At 40.7% G+C, this 14,289-nt stretch overlaps 1 protein-coding gene across 10 annotated transcripts in view; it reads left to right on the plus strand.

The window, feature by feature from the left end:
- The window catches only part of LOC119916164 (rho GTPase-activating protein 23-like), an 83,381-nt gene extending 71,808 nt beyond the window's left edge, over positions 1-11,573 (plus strand). For 6 of the 10 annotated variants that reach the window (XM_038736076.1, XM_038736071.1, XM_038736077.1 and 3 more), the window contains 10 exons: positions 466-578; positions 1,702-1,854; positions 2,013-2,091; positions 2,316-2,389; positions 2,531-2,620; positions 2,715-2,840; positions 2,957-3,001; positions 3,150-3,243; positions 5,790-5,824; positions 5,918-11,573. In XM_038736076.1, the coding sequence (XP_038592004.1) occupies positions 466-578; positions 1,702-1,854; positions 2,013-2,091; positions 2,316-2,389; positions 2,531-2,620; positions 2,715-2,840; positions 2,957-3,001; positions 3,150-3,243; positions 5,790-5,824; positions 5,918-6,871 (1,763 nt within the window). In that variant the 3' untranslated portion in view covers positions 6,872-11,573. The remainder of the gene's footprint in view (positions 1-465; positions 579-1,701; positions 1,855-2,012; positions 2,092-2,315; positions 2,390-2,530; positions 2,621-2,714; positions 2,841-2,956; positions 3,002-3,149; positions 3,244-5,789; positions 5,825-5,917) is intronic. The other 4 variants (XM_038736078.1, XM_038736079.1, XM_038736080.1 and 1 more) reach the window with 2 other exon arrangements.
- The last annotated feature ends 2,716 nt before the right edge of the window (positions 11,574-14,289 follow it).

Genomic DNA, 14,289 nt, shown 5'->3' on the forward strand with positions numbered 1-14,289 from the left:
TTAGCCCATTAATAGAGAATCCTAGTGCGGGACGGACTAAACCGTTTTGTATCTTTTGTAAGGGGTGAGAGGGGCCTCAGAGCCTTCCACTATTTTTATTTTATTTTTGGGGGAGTATACATAGTTCAGTTTAGTTATGAGGGCACTGGATTGTTGTGAACTACAACAATTCAATCGGTGAACCTATGTGAAGTATAGGTTAATATATATAATTTATTTTCCTTTTTAGCTATTTGTGGTCAGAATGTTTTCTTTGCTTTATACACAAGGCATCTGTCAAACTTGCATGTCATTACATCTGAAAAGCAAAACCAATATCCCCAAACCCCTGTGTTTTCTTCAGGTGACCTATAAAGCTGCTAGTGTGGCCACAGACTTTTTGCTAGTAAAATTATAATATTGGCCAGTTAGCGATATTTAAATGTGTAAGTGTGTGTGTGTGTGTGTGTGTGTGTGTGCACTCAGATGACAACAAGGCGCTGTGGGGAATCAACATCATGAAGAAGGCCAAGAAGACAGGCAGTCCGAAGGCTTTTGGTGTGCGACTGGAGGACTGTCAGCCTGCTGTCAACCATAAAGTAAGCCTTCAGCGTTTTATGATGAGGCCAAAAATGAACAACACACCAACAGCATGATTCATAGCGTGAACTCATGTCATTTGTGATCAACACAATGATAACACTAACCACATTGGTGTGGTTACTTTAGAAATATTCAATGTAGAATGTATTGTACATTTTCTGAAAACTTAGTCAAGAATCAATTTATATCTAAAAATACCCACGGTGGAATTGTGAATTAAATACCTTCTTCATCAAACTGATGATCAAATCTTGTAAATGAAAAATAGCTATAACATAGTCAATAAACAGGACTGCTTTAATAACTAACTTATTATTATTTTTCACGTTATTACAAGTAGAACTAACCAGCTGACCAGCCTCTAACAGCATATATTGTCACATCACCCAATCCTAGGATGAATTAATAATAAAAAATAATTGTGTGAACATTTCATCCTGCATTCTGGCAGAAATCTCACCATAAATCACACTCTTATTAACTTCAGCAGCTCACAGTCCCAAACGGAGAAAGTTTTCGCCTCAGTTTGTTGTTGTATTGTAAATATACCAGTTCCGACACAATTCATCACAAACGGCCTGCGACTCACAGTGTGAGAGGTGGGTTCACTTGATTACTAACACGGCATACACCGGTGTCGCATCAGCTGGGTGGAGATGATTCTCAAAGCGAATCGACGTTATCAGTTATACATTTGTTTTCACTGTATGAGAAAATTGATGTGTGGCGAGACAACGTGTGAAAAGTGTCAGTCTCAGGAGACACTTTATCTCCTGATGAGAGAAATCGTCGTTTTAATCTCGCAAGATCTCGTCACACCCCTAATTGTAACTGTATTGATTTAAACATTTTGTTAGATTAATAGGGGAGCACTGTCTGAATTTGTGCAAATCATCACTTCATAATCACTGTCTGCATGTCTCTGTGATGTATGTCAACAAAATTTGGAAAGTGTCACACACAGTTATTTACTACTTTGTCTTTGCCTCTTTTTCTTATTTTATTTCCTTCCAAAACCTTTTGTTGCTCTTTCACCACGCTCACTTCCCTCTTTCTGTTTTCCATCAATTCCCCTTCTTTTTTCTCTGTGTCTGCCTCTCTGCCTCCATCTCTTCACAGTTTGTCCCTCTGATTGTGGAGATGTGCCTTGATGTGGTGGAGGCGACGGGGTTAGAGTACACCGGTATCTACCGGGTGCCGGGGAACAATGCCATGGTGTCTAACCTACAAGAGCATCTCAACAAGGGCATGGACATCAACACTGCTGAGGAGGTGAGCAGGATACATGGCACAGGTCACACAGAAAGAAACACATTTATAACTTGTTTGGTAATAAAAGTCTTAGCTAAGGAGTCATAGCTAAGAGAATTGTTTTACCAAGAATAATTTAGATGTTTTATATTTTTAATGCTTTTATGATGTCTCCACAGAGATGGCAAGACCTGAATGTGATCAGCAGTCTGCTTAAATCCTTCTTCCGAAAACTGCCCGAGCCACTGTTTACTGATGGTGGGTCCAGTCATTTAGTAATTGTGAAATGTAGCAGGAATCATATTGAACGTGTATAGTGTATGATGTAAAATTAGGACTGGCACTGGAACTTTTTCTCAGTTTGGATACAATAAAACCGCCTGTTGTTTGCAGGTGGAAATGACTTAACGCTGGAGTATTTCACTTTTTGAAATGTAGCCCATTCATTGTATAATTTAGTCATATACCTTATCTGTCTGCAGACAAATACAATGATTTTATTGATGCCAACCGGATAGAGGATGCAGAGGACAGACTGAAGACCATGAAGAAACTGGTATGTGTCTGAGGACAGTAGAATATAGAGCAATGAATATGTTTGTCATAGATTCTCTTTACTTCACTTTAAAATCTAATCTACCCTTGTATCTTCTTCTGTTGTACTCCTATTTTTTGCCTCCCATCCTTCTTTACCCAGATCCATGACCTCCCAGATCACTATTATCATACTCTTAAGTTTCTGGTGGGCCACCTCAAGAGGGTGGCAGATCACTCTGAAAGGAATAAGGTAACCTGACCCCCTCTAATGAGCAGTTAGGCTTTTGTGTTTGGACAAACTGTGGTCATTAATAGAGCCAACATAACTTTAATATTATTTCCAGATGGAGCCTAGAAACCTGGCTCTGGTGTTTGGTCCCACTCTGGTGAGGACTTCAGAGGACAATATGACCGACATGGTCACCCACATGCCTGACCGTTACAAAATAGTGGAGACACTTATCCTGCACGTAAGAGCGAACAGTTGCTCCCTCCGATGCAAGAAATATTGCACCATTCTTTACAAGTTAATTATGTTTGTTGTCTTAACATCATCCAATGACGCTGTGTTTTAATACTTCAACAGCATGACTGGTTCTTCAGTAATGGAGAGCTCGATAAGGAAGATAAGGTATGTTAGATCGCAGCAGTGGCTTTGTTAGTGCAAGAATGTGAATGTCATGAATGCAGGGATAGTTTGTACTGATCTTCTACTAATGTCCTCATTTGTACTTTTATTTTGGGTGTGGTGGTGTATTTCTGGATGTGTGTGAGTATAGGCCCCAGAGGATAAGCGGGACATGCAGCCTGTGCCCAACATTGACCATCTGCTGTCCAACATCGGCAGGCCGGGCATGCCTGGAGAGGCATCAGGTGAGGAAGAGTTTTAATCCAACATTGAAGTCACATTCTAATTTGTGACACTGTCATAGAGATACATGTTCATAATGAGAGGAACCTTAGTTATCTGTCGTATTGACTGATAGCAGTTCATGTATTTGTGTTCTTTAGGATAATACAATAAAGGTTTGCTTGTCTGCTTGTCCAGTTATGATGAGGGTGCACTAAAGTTTTATACAAAAAACGGCTTTTCTTGTAACTGGTTTGCTTTAATGCAGTATGTCTTTTAGGATGTTGTCTGTCAGAGTGGGTTGTGTGTTGAGGACCCAAATGCAAGACACAGAGCTTAGCAGATACAGTTCTTAAGATTTAAGATCAAACTTGAAGCTCACACACTTACAAGGAGTAGCAGAAAACAAACAAAACCAACCAAAAAAAGGTACTGTCTGTAAAACTAAATCCAGAAGGCAAAAATCCATATCTACAAAACAGGCGGGAAAAGAAGGACACGGCACGACAAGACACAAGACATAAGACAACTCACTACAATGGACCAGCAAAGACAGAACAAGAATGACAAACATTCATACACTGGGAGGGCAGGAGCGCCAACAGGTAGAACACAATCAAGACTGGGAACACACATACAGGCAGGCAGAGTGAAGCACAGCTGACACAGATAGGGCATACAGACAGACAGGACACAGGGCTCAAACCAACACCAGACAAGACTAAACAGGACAGGAAACAGGCAGACAGAACACAAGACAAGAGACAAACAGGACTGAAACCCCAAAACACAGAATAGACTAAAAAGACTAAATAACTAATATATAAATAACTAACACAAACAGAATCCAAACATGACTGGGAAAACACTGAAACTGGGACCAAACATAGAGCAGATGGCCAAAATAATAACACACGTGACAGTACCCCCCCTCTGAGAAACGTCTCTTGATGTTCCCAAACATAAATCAAGCAGGTAACAAAACAGTTTAAAAAATCATAAAGTTCAAGCCACTCCAGGGTGGGCAGAGAGTGTACAGGAGAAGGGCCAGAAAAAATAAAAACAATGTTCCAAAAGGTGTATACAAACCATCGCGAGAGTTGTCCATATGATATGTGGCCCTCTGGGACAGAAATTGGCGATTCATAGTTTTCAGTCACATGACATGCGCGGTGACCTGGAGGGCAAAACAACAGACCAACATAGTAGCTCACACCGTAGAGACGCAGCAAAAGCAGTCAGATTTTATTTGGATCACCTTTTAACTTAAGAAAAAGAAAGATATGAACACAAACTGCAAGTGTTGGGCATATCTGATCCATATAATGTTACTGTCACTTTTACCGTTAAAAATCGCAAGGTCCCTGCCATTGTTCAACTGTGGTATGTTTACCTTCACCGTGTGGGAAATCCCTCACCTAACACAGCCCAGGCTTGTCTTCTCCTCGATTGGTGCTTCCGAAAGCACAACAACCATCCAGCAACTCAAACTGACAGTGTATCACTTGCTTATTGGTTGGCAGGCAGCGGAAAATAACGTTTTCCTTGGAATGTGACGTCACGTGAAAACTATGAATTAATATAATGATTACTTTCTCAATTAAGTAATTAATTGTTTAGTCAGTTTAATGTCAGAAAATATTCACATTCACATTTCTCAATCTTCCACAGTCAATGTTATAAGATATATTTAAATATCTTGATTGTCCGACCAACAGTCCAAACCCTAATCGCGCGACTAAGAAAGCCACCAAATATTCCCATTTTAGATGCTATGCATATGGACCCATTTAGAAAGCTAGATTAACCTTTCTTTCTGGGTCTTACAGGAAATCTGTTATCTGCTTGAGTAGGGTAGTTCAGTATGACATGACTGAAAGCACAATCTTGCTATTTTGCATTCACCCCGAAAGAACACAGCACACAGCTCAGAGAAAAGAGCTTTTCATGATGATGACTAATGCTAATCAAAGCCTTAATGTTTAATGTTTCTAAATCTATCCTCCAAATTCTGTATTTCTAAAGCCACCAGTTGGTGGCCTTATCAAGTGAAACCTGGCTCAGTGTCTTTCCTTCCCTTCCTTCCCACGTAGATCACTGTACTTCTCCAGCTGTTATGTTTCTGCCTGTGTTTACTCATGATGTTTCCTACTTTATTTCAATTTCTCTTTTTTTCCCATCCTTTCTGCAATTTTTCTCAGCTGAGACAGTGGATCAGCCTCTTCGGTAGGACCAGGTCTTCCTCCTTGTGTGTTTATGTTTGGTGTTTCTATTGACTTGTGTTTATTTGCCCATTCATTTTCTTTCCATCAGTCTTGGTTTCCCACCAATGCACTACCATCCCTCTGTCTTGCTGATATTAAAGGTGAACTATAGCCATTTTTGGTACTTAAATTAAACGCAGAGAAAACTGCAGTTGTTTGCTTGATTTTTAAAGACGAATCCTCAGATAATGGCTAGAGTTCATCTGAAAAGTACTGCCTGATATCACACCTTTGTACCACTCCTAACTCATCTGCTGCTTGTCCAGTGATGACATGATTCTAATCCACATCTTATTCCTCTCTAGTAGATTCCACCATCAGTGATTCACTTAAGTCAAAGGTAAGCAAGACATCTTACTTGTACTTTAATTCTGGGAATAGGATAATGGAATATGAATGTGACAGTTATTTGACTAGAATTTGAACCTTTCAGGTTTCCTTGGGCTCCAAGAAAGACCTGATTGCCAGGGACTTTCTGCCCTTGTCCATCATATCTGCTGTGACCCGCAAACGTAAAAAATGCCTCAGTACCCACCTGCAGGGCAGCAGCGCTGACGAGGACTCTGAGCATGAGCCAGTCAAAGCCAGCAACTACGGGGGAGGAAAAGGAGGTGAAGGGGAGGAGGAAGAGGATAGAGAAGAGGAAGAGGTAGTCAAGGGAGAACACGCCATTTCTGAAAAGGAAAATGGGATCAAAGCTGGAGAGATCACAGTGGAAAAAGATTCATTGGTGGGAGAGACTGAAAATGATATTGGAAACGGAACAAACGATGCGGCAAAAAAAATCGAAAGGGAGAGCAGGCAGAGAACAGCCTTGCTGGGAAATGCACAGCAACTTTACCATGCCACATACCCAAGACCTGTGACTAATCAGCCTTCCCATTTGAGGCCCCACAATCTGGCCAAAGGTCACCCCACAGTCCCTTTCTGGATCCGCCCCACCAGGCTTCCCAACCTCTATCAGGCTTCCAGCTTTCACGGGACCCAGCAGCCCGACTGGAACAAGTCAGCACCGGTCCGCTCCAGGAAGACCAGAGGTGTGAGGACGAGAGCTATGTCCATAAATCTGGACTCTGAGCTGGGCAGGAGTGAGGACAAAGTCAGAGAATGGAGAGCAGAGAGGGTGGAGGTGATCAGAGTCTATGAGGCAACATCAGGTCCACATGGATGTGTTGAGGTTCCTCAGGGATCAAAGGTAGGTCCCAGGTCGAGACAGCAAATAGAACCTCTTCCTCGCCTTGCACAGGAGGCCCCCCATCTCTCCTCCTCACCCTCTGGATGTGTAGATCAAAACTCCCCAGGATCTTCCTCTGTGGTCCTAAGGAGATCAGCCCTGGTCCCACGTGACAAAACAAGAGCGTGGCGTCGCCACACAGTAGTAGTTTAATCTAATTGTTTCGATCACTAATGCAGTACCAAGTACTTGCCCTTTACTTACAAACACTAGATAACCTGTGTCGCGGCTTCTAAAGCCAAGTCTCTGTCAAATTGCTTTAGGCATCTCAGTTGTCTCAAGACTCCTCCCTCTTGGCTTTTTATTGGCACTAAATTTGGAGACGTTTTCTCATGGAAAAGGACTTCTTGGACATTGTGTGCAGTTGTAGAGTTCCATTCCAAAATGAGATAACCACCAATTGAAAAACAACTCTCTCTGAAAAAAATATACAAATTCTACTTTTCAGCTACTTTTGAACTATTAATCTGTTCCTATTTACTTACAAAATAATTGTCGATATAATTATCAATGCCCTTATATATTGTGCAAAAAACTTTTGGATAGTAGGGAATCGAGAGACTGGTATTTCCTAGAAATTCTTGCCAAGATCAAATCAGGTTACCAGTGGGAATCTGTGAATTTTAGCTTGCGTTTTAACATACTGCGCTTCCACACGTGTTGTAGATGTAGTCAGACCTTGAACTGCCATTATCAAGGCACAGTAACACCAGAAAGTGGCACAGTGAAGTTCATCCATGAGAAATCACATCCTTGTGAAATTGCTAACACCCTAACCAACCAGGACACCCCAGTAGTAACACACTAGTGCTATTCAGTCACAATAGCTCTTTGAGCTTCTGTAGTTTGCTAATTGACACTTAGCTTAACAGTAACAGGACAATAATTCACATTGTTTTTAACTATCTAAAAACCATACGTCCTTTGTGGAGCATTTTCCTCCTGCAGAAGACTAAATGGAAGTTTATGGTGCAACACAGCTAATAAACTGCAGTAGCTTTAACTGTTAGGCATCAGGGAGCCCGGTTTAATTATTAATAATGTATTATATTGGCACTTCAACTTAAATGCATTATTTGCACTTTCAGCATTATTGACAGCTCAACATCACAATTCCCTTAATTAAAAATGAAACTAGTGAAATGGTTGATCAACAAAGCAAATATTTGTATAGTTGTTAGATTTTGTTTTTAATTGTGCGCACAAATGCCCAACATGACTTTAATTGCAAGTCATCTAACGTTCCAGAACCTTGTGTATGGCTCATGATATAGTCGTTTTTTGTGTTGAATTGAATTGCCAGGACTTACATGTAATAGTTATTAACACCAAATTACAACAGTGGTCAGCGGTGCAAAGTTACGCATTGCAGTTGAATTTACTTTGTACATTTTTGCCATTTTAAATGCTGATGTTACCGGGCCCTTATAGCAATGTACTTGGATACACTTTTCACCCGGAGTGATTTCCAGTAACTTCTAATTCTAATATGACAATTTAGCATAAAAATATTTTGGCAACTGCGTGGCAAAATATATTTTAGATTAAGTGAATGAAACAACTGCCATGCCTCCATATCGACAAAGAGAAGTACGATCACTTAAGTGTATAAACGGTGAAACACTGAACCCAGAAGATGTTACAACTAAAGAGCTCAACCCTGCATACATGTTTGCAACTGCTCAACGTGCTCGCTCGCACAGTCTACGCTCTCTGGTCAAGTTAAGTTAAGTTAAGTTTTGAGACTTTGGAGGTGGGGACTTAACGTACATTTGATTGGCTGGCAGGGACGCTTGTCTCGCCTGTCGTCACACCTGCTTTCAAGAATTCCAGTCATGGCCACACACAGATCCAGCTGTGGTAGTCTCAATGGTTATTCCTTTTAAATGTATATTTGGCAGAGGCTGTAAATAAACAGCACATAGCTTTTGATCCAGATCGTAGAAGTTAGACTATCACAGTAAAGTTGATTAGCTGAGAGGCCTCTCCCCGGCCGGTGAGGAAGGTAGATCCTAGATAGGTAGATCCTAGGTAGACAACATTAATAAAGTGTATTATAGTTAAACATAGCTGCAAAGAATTACCTTTACAGTGTCAGGCAGACGCAGCCTTTGCTTTTGTACAGGTTCTTGCCCAGTAAAAACCAAACAAATGGAATGATGCCTCCAGCTTTATTTTCTTATATTTCTTTTATGCTGTTCTGAGCCTATTCCAGAAGCAGCTTTTTTGTCCCTATTGTAACATGTTAAATTATTTATCAACAGTACGTTCAACCGCATATTCAAGTCATTAACAATTGCAACAGCTTGCTGTAAGGGTTACCATTGTTATTTTAGCAAACAGTGACAAGAAAGTCCAACAAAAAAGATATTAATATTTTATTGATTAGATTTGCTTGATAATAATTGAACAAAATCAAACAAAGATTAATTGAAAGTGAATAAAAATAATGCGAGACCAAACAAATGACCTCAAGTAAACTATACAAGACATTCAATTATAAAATACTTTTCTTTCACCAATCAGGATCAATCAGCAGGTGTTGGGGGGTGCAGTTTGTAATTACTTGAATATGTGGTTGAACATACTGTTGAAAAATAATTTAACTTGATACAATTTGAACTAGGCTCAGGATAAACTAACAGGATGAAAGGAAAGGCATGAGGCTGGAGGCATCATTCCATTTGGGGTTTTTTTCACTGGGAAAATCCTGTACAAAATCAAAGGCTGTGTCTGCCTAACACTGTAAGGGACCTTTGCAGCTACATGTAACTATGATACACTGGTTACCGGCTAAACGATGGACAATCTTGCACTGGAACGTGTTTAGAAAAACTGTTGTAAAAGCTGAGTGTTGCAGAGGAGTGCTGAAGCAATGTCCTAAGTTGAGATAAGAGGATCTGCAGCATTACAGGAGACATGTAAAGGAAAAGAGGGATTTTAATTGAACAGCTCAGATCATTCTTCACTAAGCTGCTGGAGCATCTACACAGAAACATTTGAACATGTACAGCACAAATTCCTCCTGACACACAGGATGCACACACCTGGGCCGGCGAGGGGGCTTCTCAACTAATCAAGTTTACAGTGATAGTCTAACATCTACAATCTGACTTCTTTTTTTTTATCACAATCTTTGTAGCGGCTACATCTGGAACTGTCTATGAATCAGTGACACACTGTGTAACTGCCGCATTTGTGCATGCAGAGCAGGTCCTCACCAGGATAGTTTTCAGCTTGTGGATACTGTTCTGTGTGCTGATATCGCAGGTTTTGATACTAATTAAATTTGACTTATTTAGCCGACGCTTCTACAATTGCTGTAGGTATATGTCGGAGGTCGCACGGCTCTGGCAATTAGGGGTTAAGTGTCTTGCTCAGGGACTTGCAGTGGGAATCAAACCTGGGTTTCCCGACACCTGCGCCATCGCCACTCCATAGATGTCACTGCAGCAGTAAGGAGTTAGCACCTAGATCTGCACTGTGATCAAGTATCCACAATTCTACTTTTAAAATCAAACTTAATTTATGGTGAGAAATACAGCAAACTATATATTTCAAGGAAGAAATCCTTCTAAAATGACAACAAAACCTTCAACCCTAATGAACAACAGTTAAAGCTACTGTTATAACATATTCCCAATATTCTGATGAAGTTGTTGTTTGTAAAAATGTAAAAACTGCAAAAATTGGTGCAGCTGATGTTTGACGCTGTTATTGTCGATGCTACCACTAGATGGTGCCAAAGTAAGAAGTTTTCAAATCCTACACATACTTTAGCATATATTTCTAAAATAATGTTTTGCTTAAACCGATCAGTGGTGATAATAAATATCAGTAGAAGAGGGACGAAGCAACATTAGACATTTGAAACTCAACTCCAGAGCCCAGCTGCTGCTGTTACACCAACAAACACTTGAGCAGAGTCGTTGGAGTGACAGTGAGTGTGCTGGACGCCCCGGTGTCTTCGACTGTCCACGACCGGTTTTCACCAATGATGTCTTTGATAATACCCATGTGGGCAAGATCACATATGCACACTTACCTGCCAGCACAGTAGACTATTTCAGAGGAAAAAGCACTTCAGTTTATTTTTCAACCCTTTACAAGCTCTTCCAAAGCCTCCTGTGGATCTCCAGGGAACTTCAGTGATCTGTGGGAGCAAAACAACTGACTCTCTCTGTGTATGCATGGAGTCAGTGACATATACAAATATGCAAACATTAAGAGTTCAACACATGCCTATTGTGCTTCCCTGTGTGTGTGCGTGTGTGTGAGTTTGTTGGGGGAGGAGTTTTGAAGATTCTGCTCCTGTTTTGTCAGAAGAGCAAAGTGTTTAAGGCAGCTATGTGAAGTCATGCCAAAATTCTGTTTTTCTATATGGATAATTGTACAATATCAGCTGTGTGGAGCCGAGAGAGAACCTAATCTAAACAGTGAGGCTCCAGTTTATATGTCAGTGTTTCTAAGAGAGCTTTGTTGTGAGCGAATAACCTCCTTAAATCCAAAACTACAGAGTCTTACCTGAGTGATATTTTTGCATTTTTCCTTTTCCCATTTTCAGTATTTTTGCTCCCTTCCAGAATCCTTAGTTTTGCTGAGCAAAGTCTGAAAAAACAAAATGGAGCTGAACCAAACTGTACTGCCTACCACTGTCGTGCAACCAGACTCTGTGTTTGTCTTAATCATATCTGGATGAACAGTCCGTCTCTCTGTCTGTGCCCTTATGCATGTACTTTATGTACGTGGGTGACTGTGCGTGGACCAATTTTGTAACAGTTGTACAAAAGCCTTGTTAAGTTAACCTGTGTATATAAATATTATACATAATATATTAAATTATTTGTTTTGGAAATGGGGTTGTGTTTATGTTTTGCTTCAGATATGGGCATTTATTGAATTCAAATGTGGATTTAAGTCCAACAGTGTAACCATGATCATACCAAGCTGAAAACAGACTGGTTTGACAGCAGTTTGTACAAACCCAGCTGTAATGAGACTGAAAAGGTGAAGAAAGAAAAGTCCCCATAGCAGTGGTGAAATGTAACAGTAGTATAGATTATATTAATTCAAGTACTGTAAAAATTTGAGGTACTCATTCCATTTTCTACTTCTACTACACCACATTAAAGGTAATAACGCACCGTTAATACCCAGTCGTTTATGTACTTCCTTTATTATTTCACAAGAGAATTCAATAATCGGGTTATCTATTTTTACTTTATATTTGGGATGGTACCATAATGACTTTATAGAAATTGATTTATTATATTCAAATTTAGCCTTCTCCTCCAGCCATTCCCAGCTACCGACTATATATTGATTTTTATAGGCCCAAGACAAAGGATATCTTATAAATGCTAAATAATAACAATAAACATTAGGAACTCCTAGACCACCCTTATTTCAAACATGAAGCGTTTATAAAAGAATTGTTCTCGTTTTTCATGTAAAACATTTTGTGGCTCCAGCTTCACAAATGTGAGGATTTCCTGCTTTTCCTTTGAATTATATTTAGTATTTTTAAATTCTATTTAAATTCTATTTTTAAAAATGTTGAGGTTAGGACTGTTGGGTGGATCACAACAAGCATTGTGAAGGTGTCACTTTGGGCTCTGGGTAAGTGTGACTTTTACAAACCAAACCAAAATAATCAGATGAATCCTTAATGAAAATAATCATTAGTCGCAGTCCAAAAGTAGTTCAAAATGCTTTTATATTAGCGTATAGTGATTATAATGTAAAGATTTAATATAACCATCAAAGGGGACATTTTTTTTCTGCATTCAGTACATTTACGTATATTTTTCTAATTATACACACATAAACACATGATTATTCTTTTTATTTTCAATGGACTTTTACTTGTAACAGAGTACTTGTACACTGTGGTGTTAGTACTTTTACTTAAGTAAAGGATCTGAATACCTGACACAATACTGACATCATGAACCTCATCACAGTGTAACATAATTGTAAGTGTAAAATGTCTGTTCACCACTGAGATCCAACAGCCTCCATAATAGGGTTGCAAAATTCCAGAAATATTTATGGTGGAAACTTTCCATGAGATATAACAGGAGTAAAAACGAATTATAGGAGTTGTTTGCTCAGGCTGTATTTATCATGTCATGCTGACAGAAACTAATCTTTTAACATAATTGTAAACCCTTCTAGAAATGAGAAATTTGGGGTGTGGGCGGCTCAGCTGGTAGAGAACACACCAAGTCAGGATGTCTCAGCTTCTGCTTCTTCAGTTTTGACCATCGGTCTCTTGTGAGTCCCCCAGCTTTATGTATATAAGCTGTCTCAACTTTAAAATAACACCCTCTAAGTAGCTCATTTCATTAAGTGCCTTATGTCCAATTCTGTGATTTTAAAATTGATTATGCCAAATACACTGCTCAAAAAAATAAAGGGCACACTAAAATAACACATCCTAGATCTGACTGAATGAAATAATCTCATTAAATACTCCTTTCTTTACATAGTTGAATGTGCTGACAACAAAATCACACAAAAATTATCAATGGAAATCAATTTTATCAACCCATGGAGGTCTGGATTTGGAGTCACACTCAAAATCAAAGTGGAAAACCACACTACAGGCCGATCCAACTTTGATGTAATGTCCTTAAAACAAGTCAAAATGAGGCTCAGTAGTGTGTGTGGCCTCCACGTGGCTGTATGACCTCCCTACAACGCCTGGGCTCCTGATGAGGTGGAGGATGGTCTCCTGAGGGATCTCCTCCCAGACCTGGACTAAAGCATCCGCCAACTCCTGGACAGTCTGTGGTGCAACGTGGCGTTGGTGGATGGAGCGAGACATGATGTCCCAGATGTGCTTAGTTGGATTCAGGTCTGGGGAACGGGCGGGCCGGTCCATAGCATCAATGCCTTCCTCTTCCAGGAACTGCTGACACACTCCAGCCACATGAGGTCTAGCATTGTCTTGCATTAGGAGGAACCCAGGGCCAACCGCACCAGCATATGGTCTCACAAGGGGTCTGAGGATCTCATCTCGGTACCTAATGGCAGTCAGGCTACCTCTGGCGAGCACACGGAGGGCTGTGCGGCCCCCCAAAGAAATGCCACCCCTCACCATTACTGACCCACCGCCAAACTGGTCATGCTGGAGAATGTTGCAGGCAGCAGAACGTTCTCCACGGTGTCTCCAGACTCTGTCACGTCTGTCACTTGTGCTCAGTGTGAACCTGCTTTCATCTGTGAAGAGCACAGGGCGCCAGTGGCGAATTTGCCAATCTTGGTGTTCTCTGGCAAATGCCAAACGTCCTGCACGGTGTTGGGCTGTAAGCACAACCCCCACCTGTGGACGTCGGGCCCTCATACCACCCTCATGGAGTCTGTTTCTGACCGTTTGAGCAGACACATGCACATTTGTGGCCTGCTGGAGGTCATTTTGCAGGGCTCTGGCAGTGCTCCTCCTGCTCCTCCTTGCACAAAGGCGGAGGTAGCGGGCCTGCTGCTGGGTTGTTGCCCTCCTACGGCCTCCTCCTGATGTACTGGCCTGTCTCCTGGTAGAGCCTCCGTGCTCTGGACACAGCAAACCT

The sequence above is a fragment of the Micropterus salmoides genome, unplaced genomic scaffold (assembly GCF_014851395.1).
Source record: "Micropterus salmoides isolate LMB-PRFRI ecotype aquatic unplaced genomic scaffold, ASM1485139v1 Ms_hic_scaffold_21, whole genome shotgun sequence".
Lineage (NCBI taxonomy): Eukaryota > Metazoa > Chordata > Actinopteri > Centrarchiformes > Centrarchidae > Micropterus > Micropterus salmoides.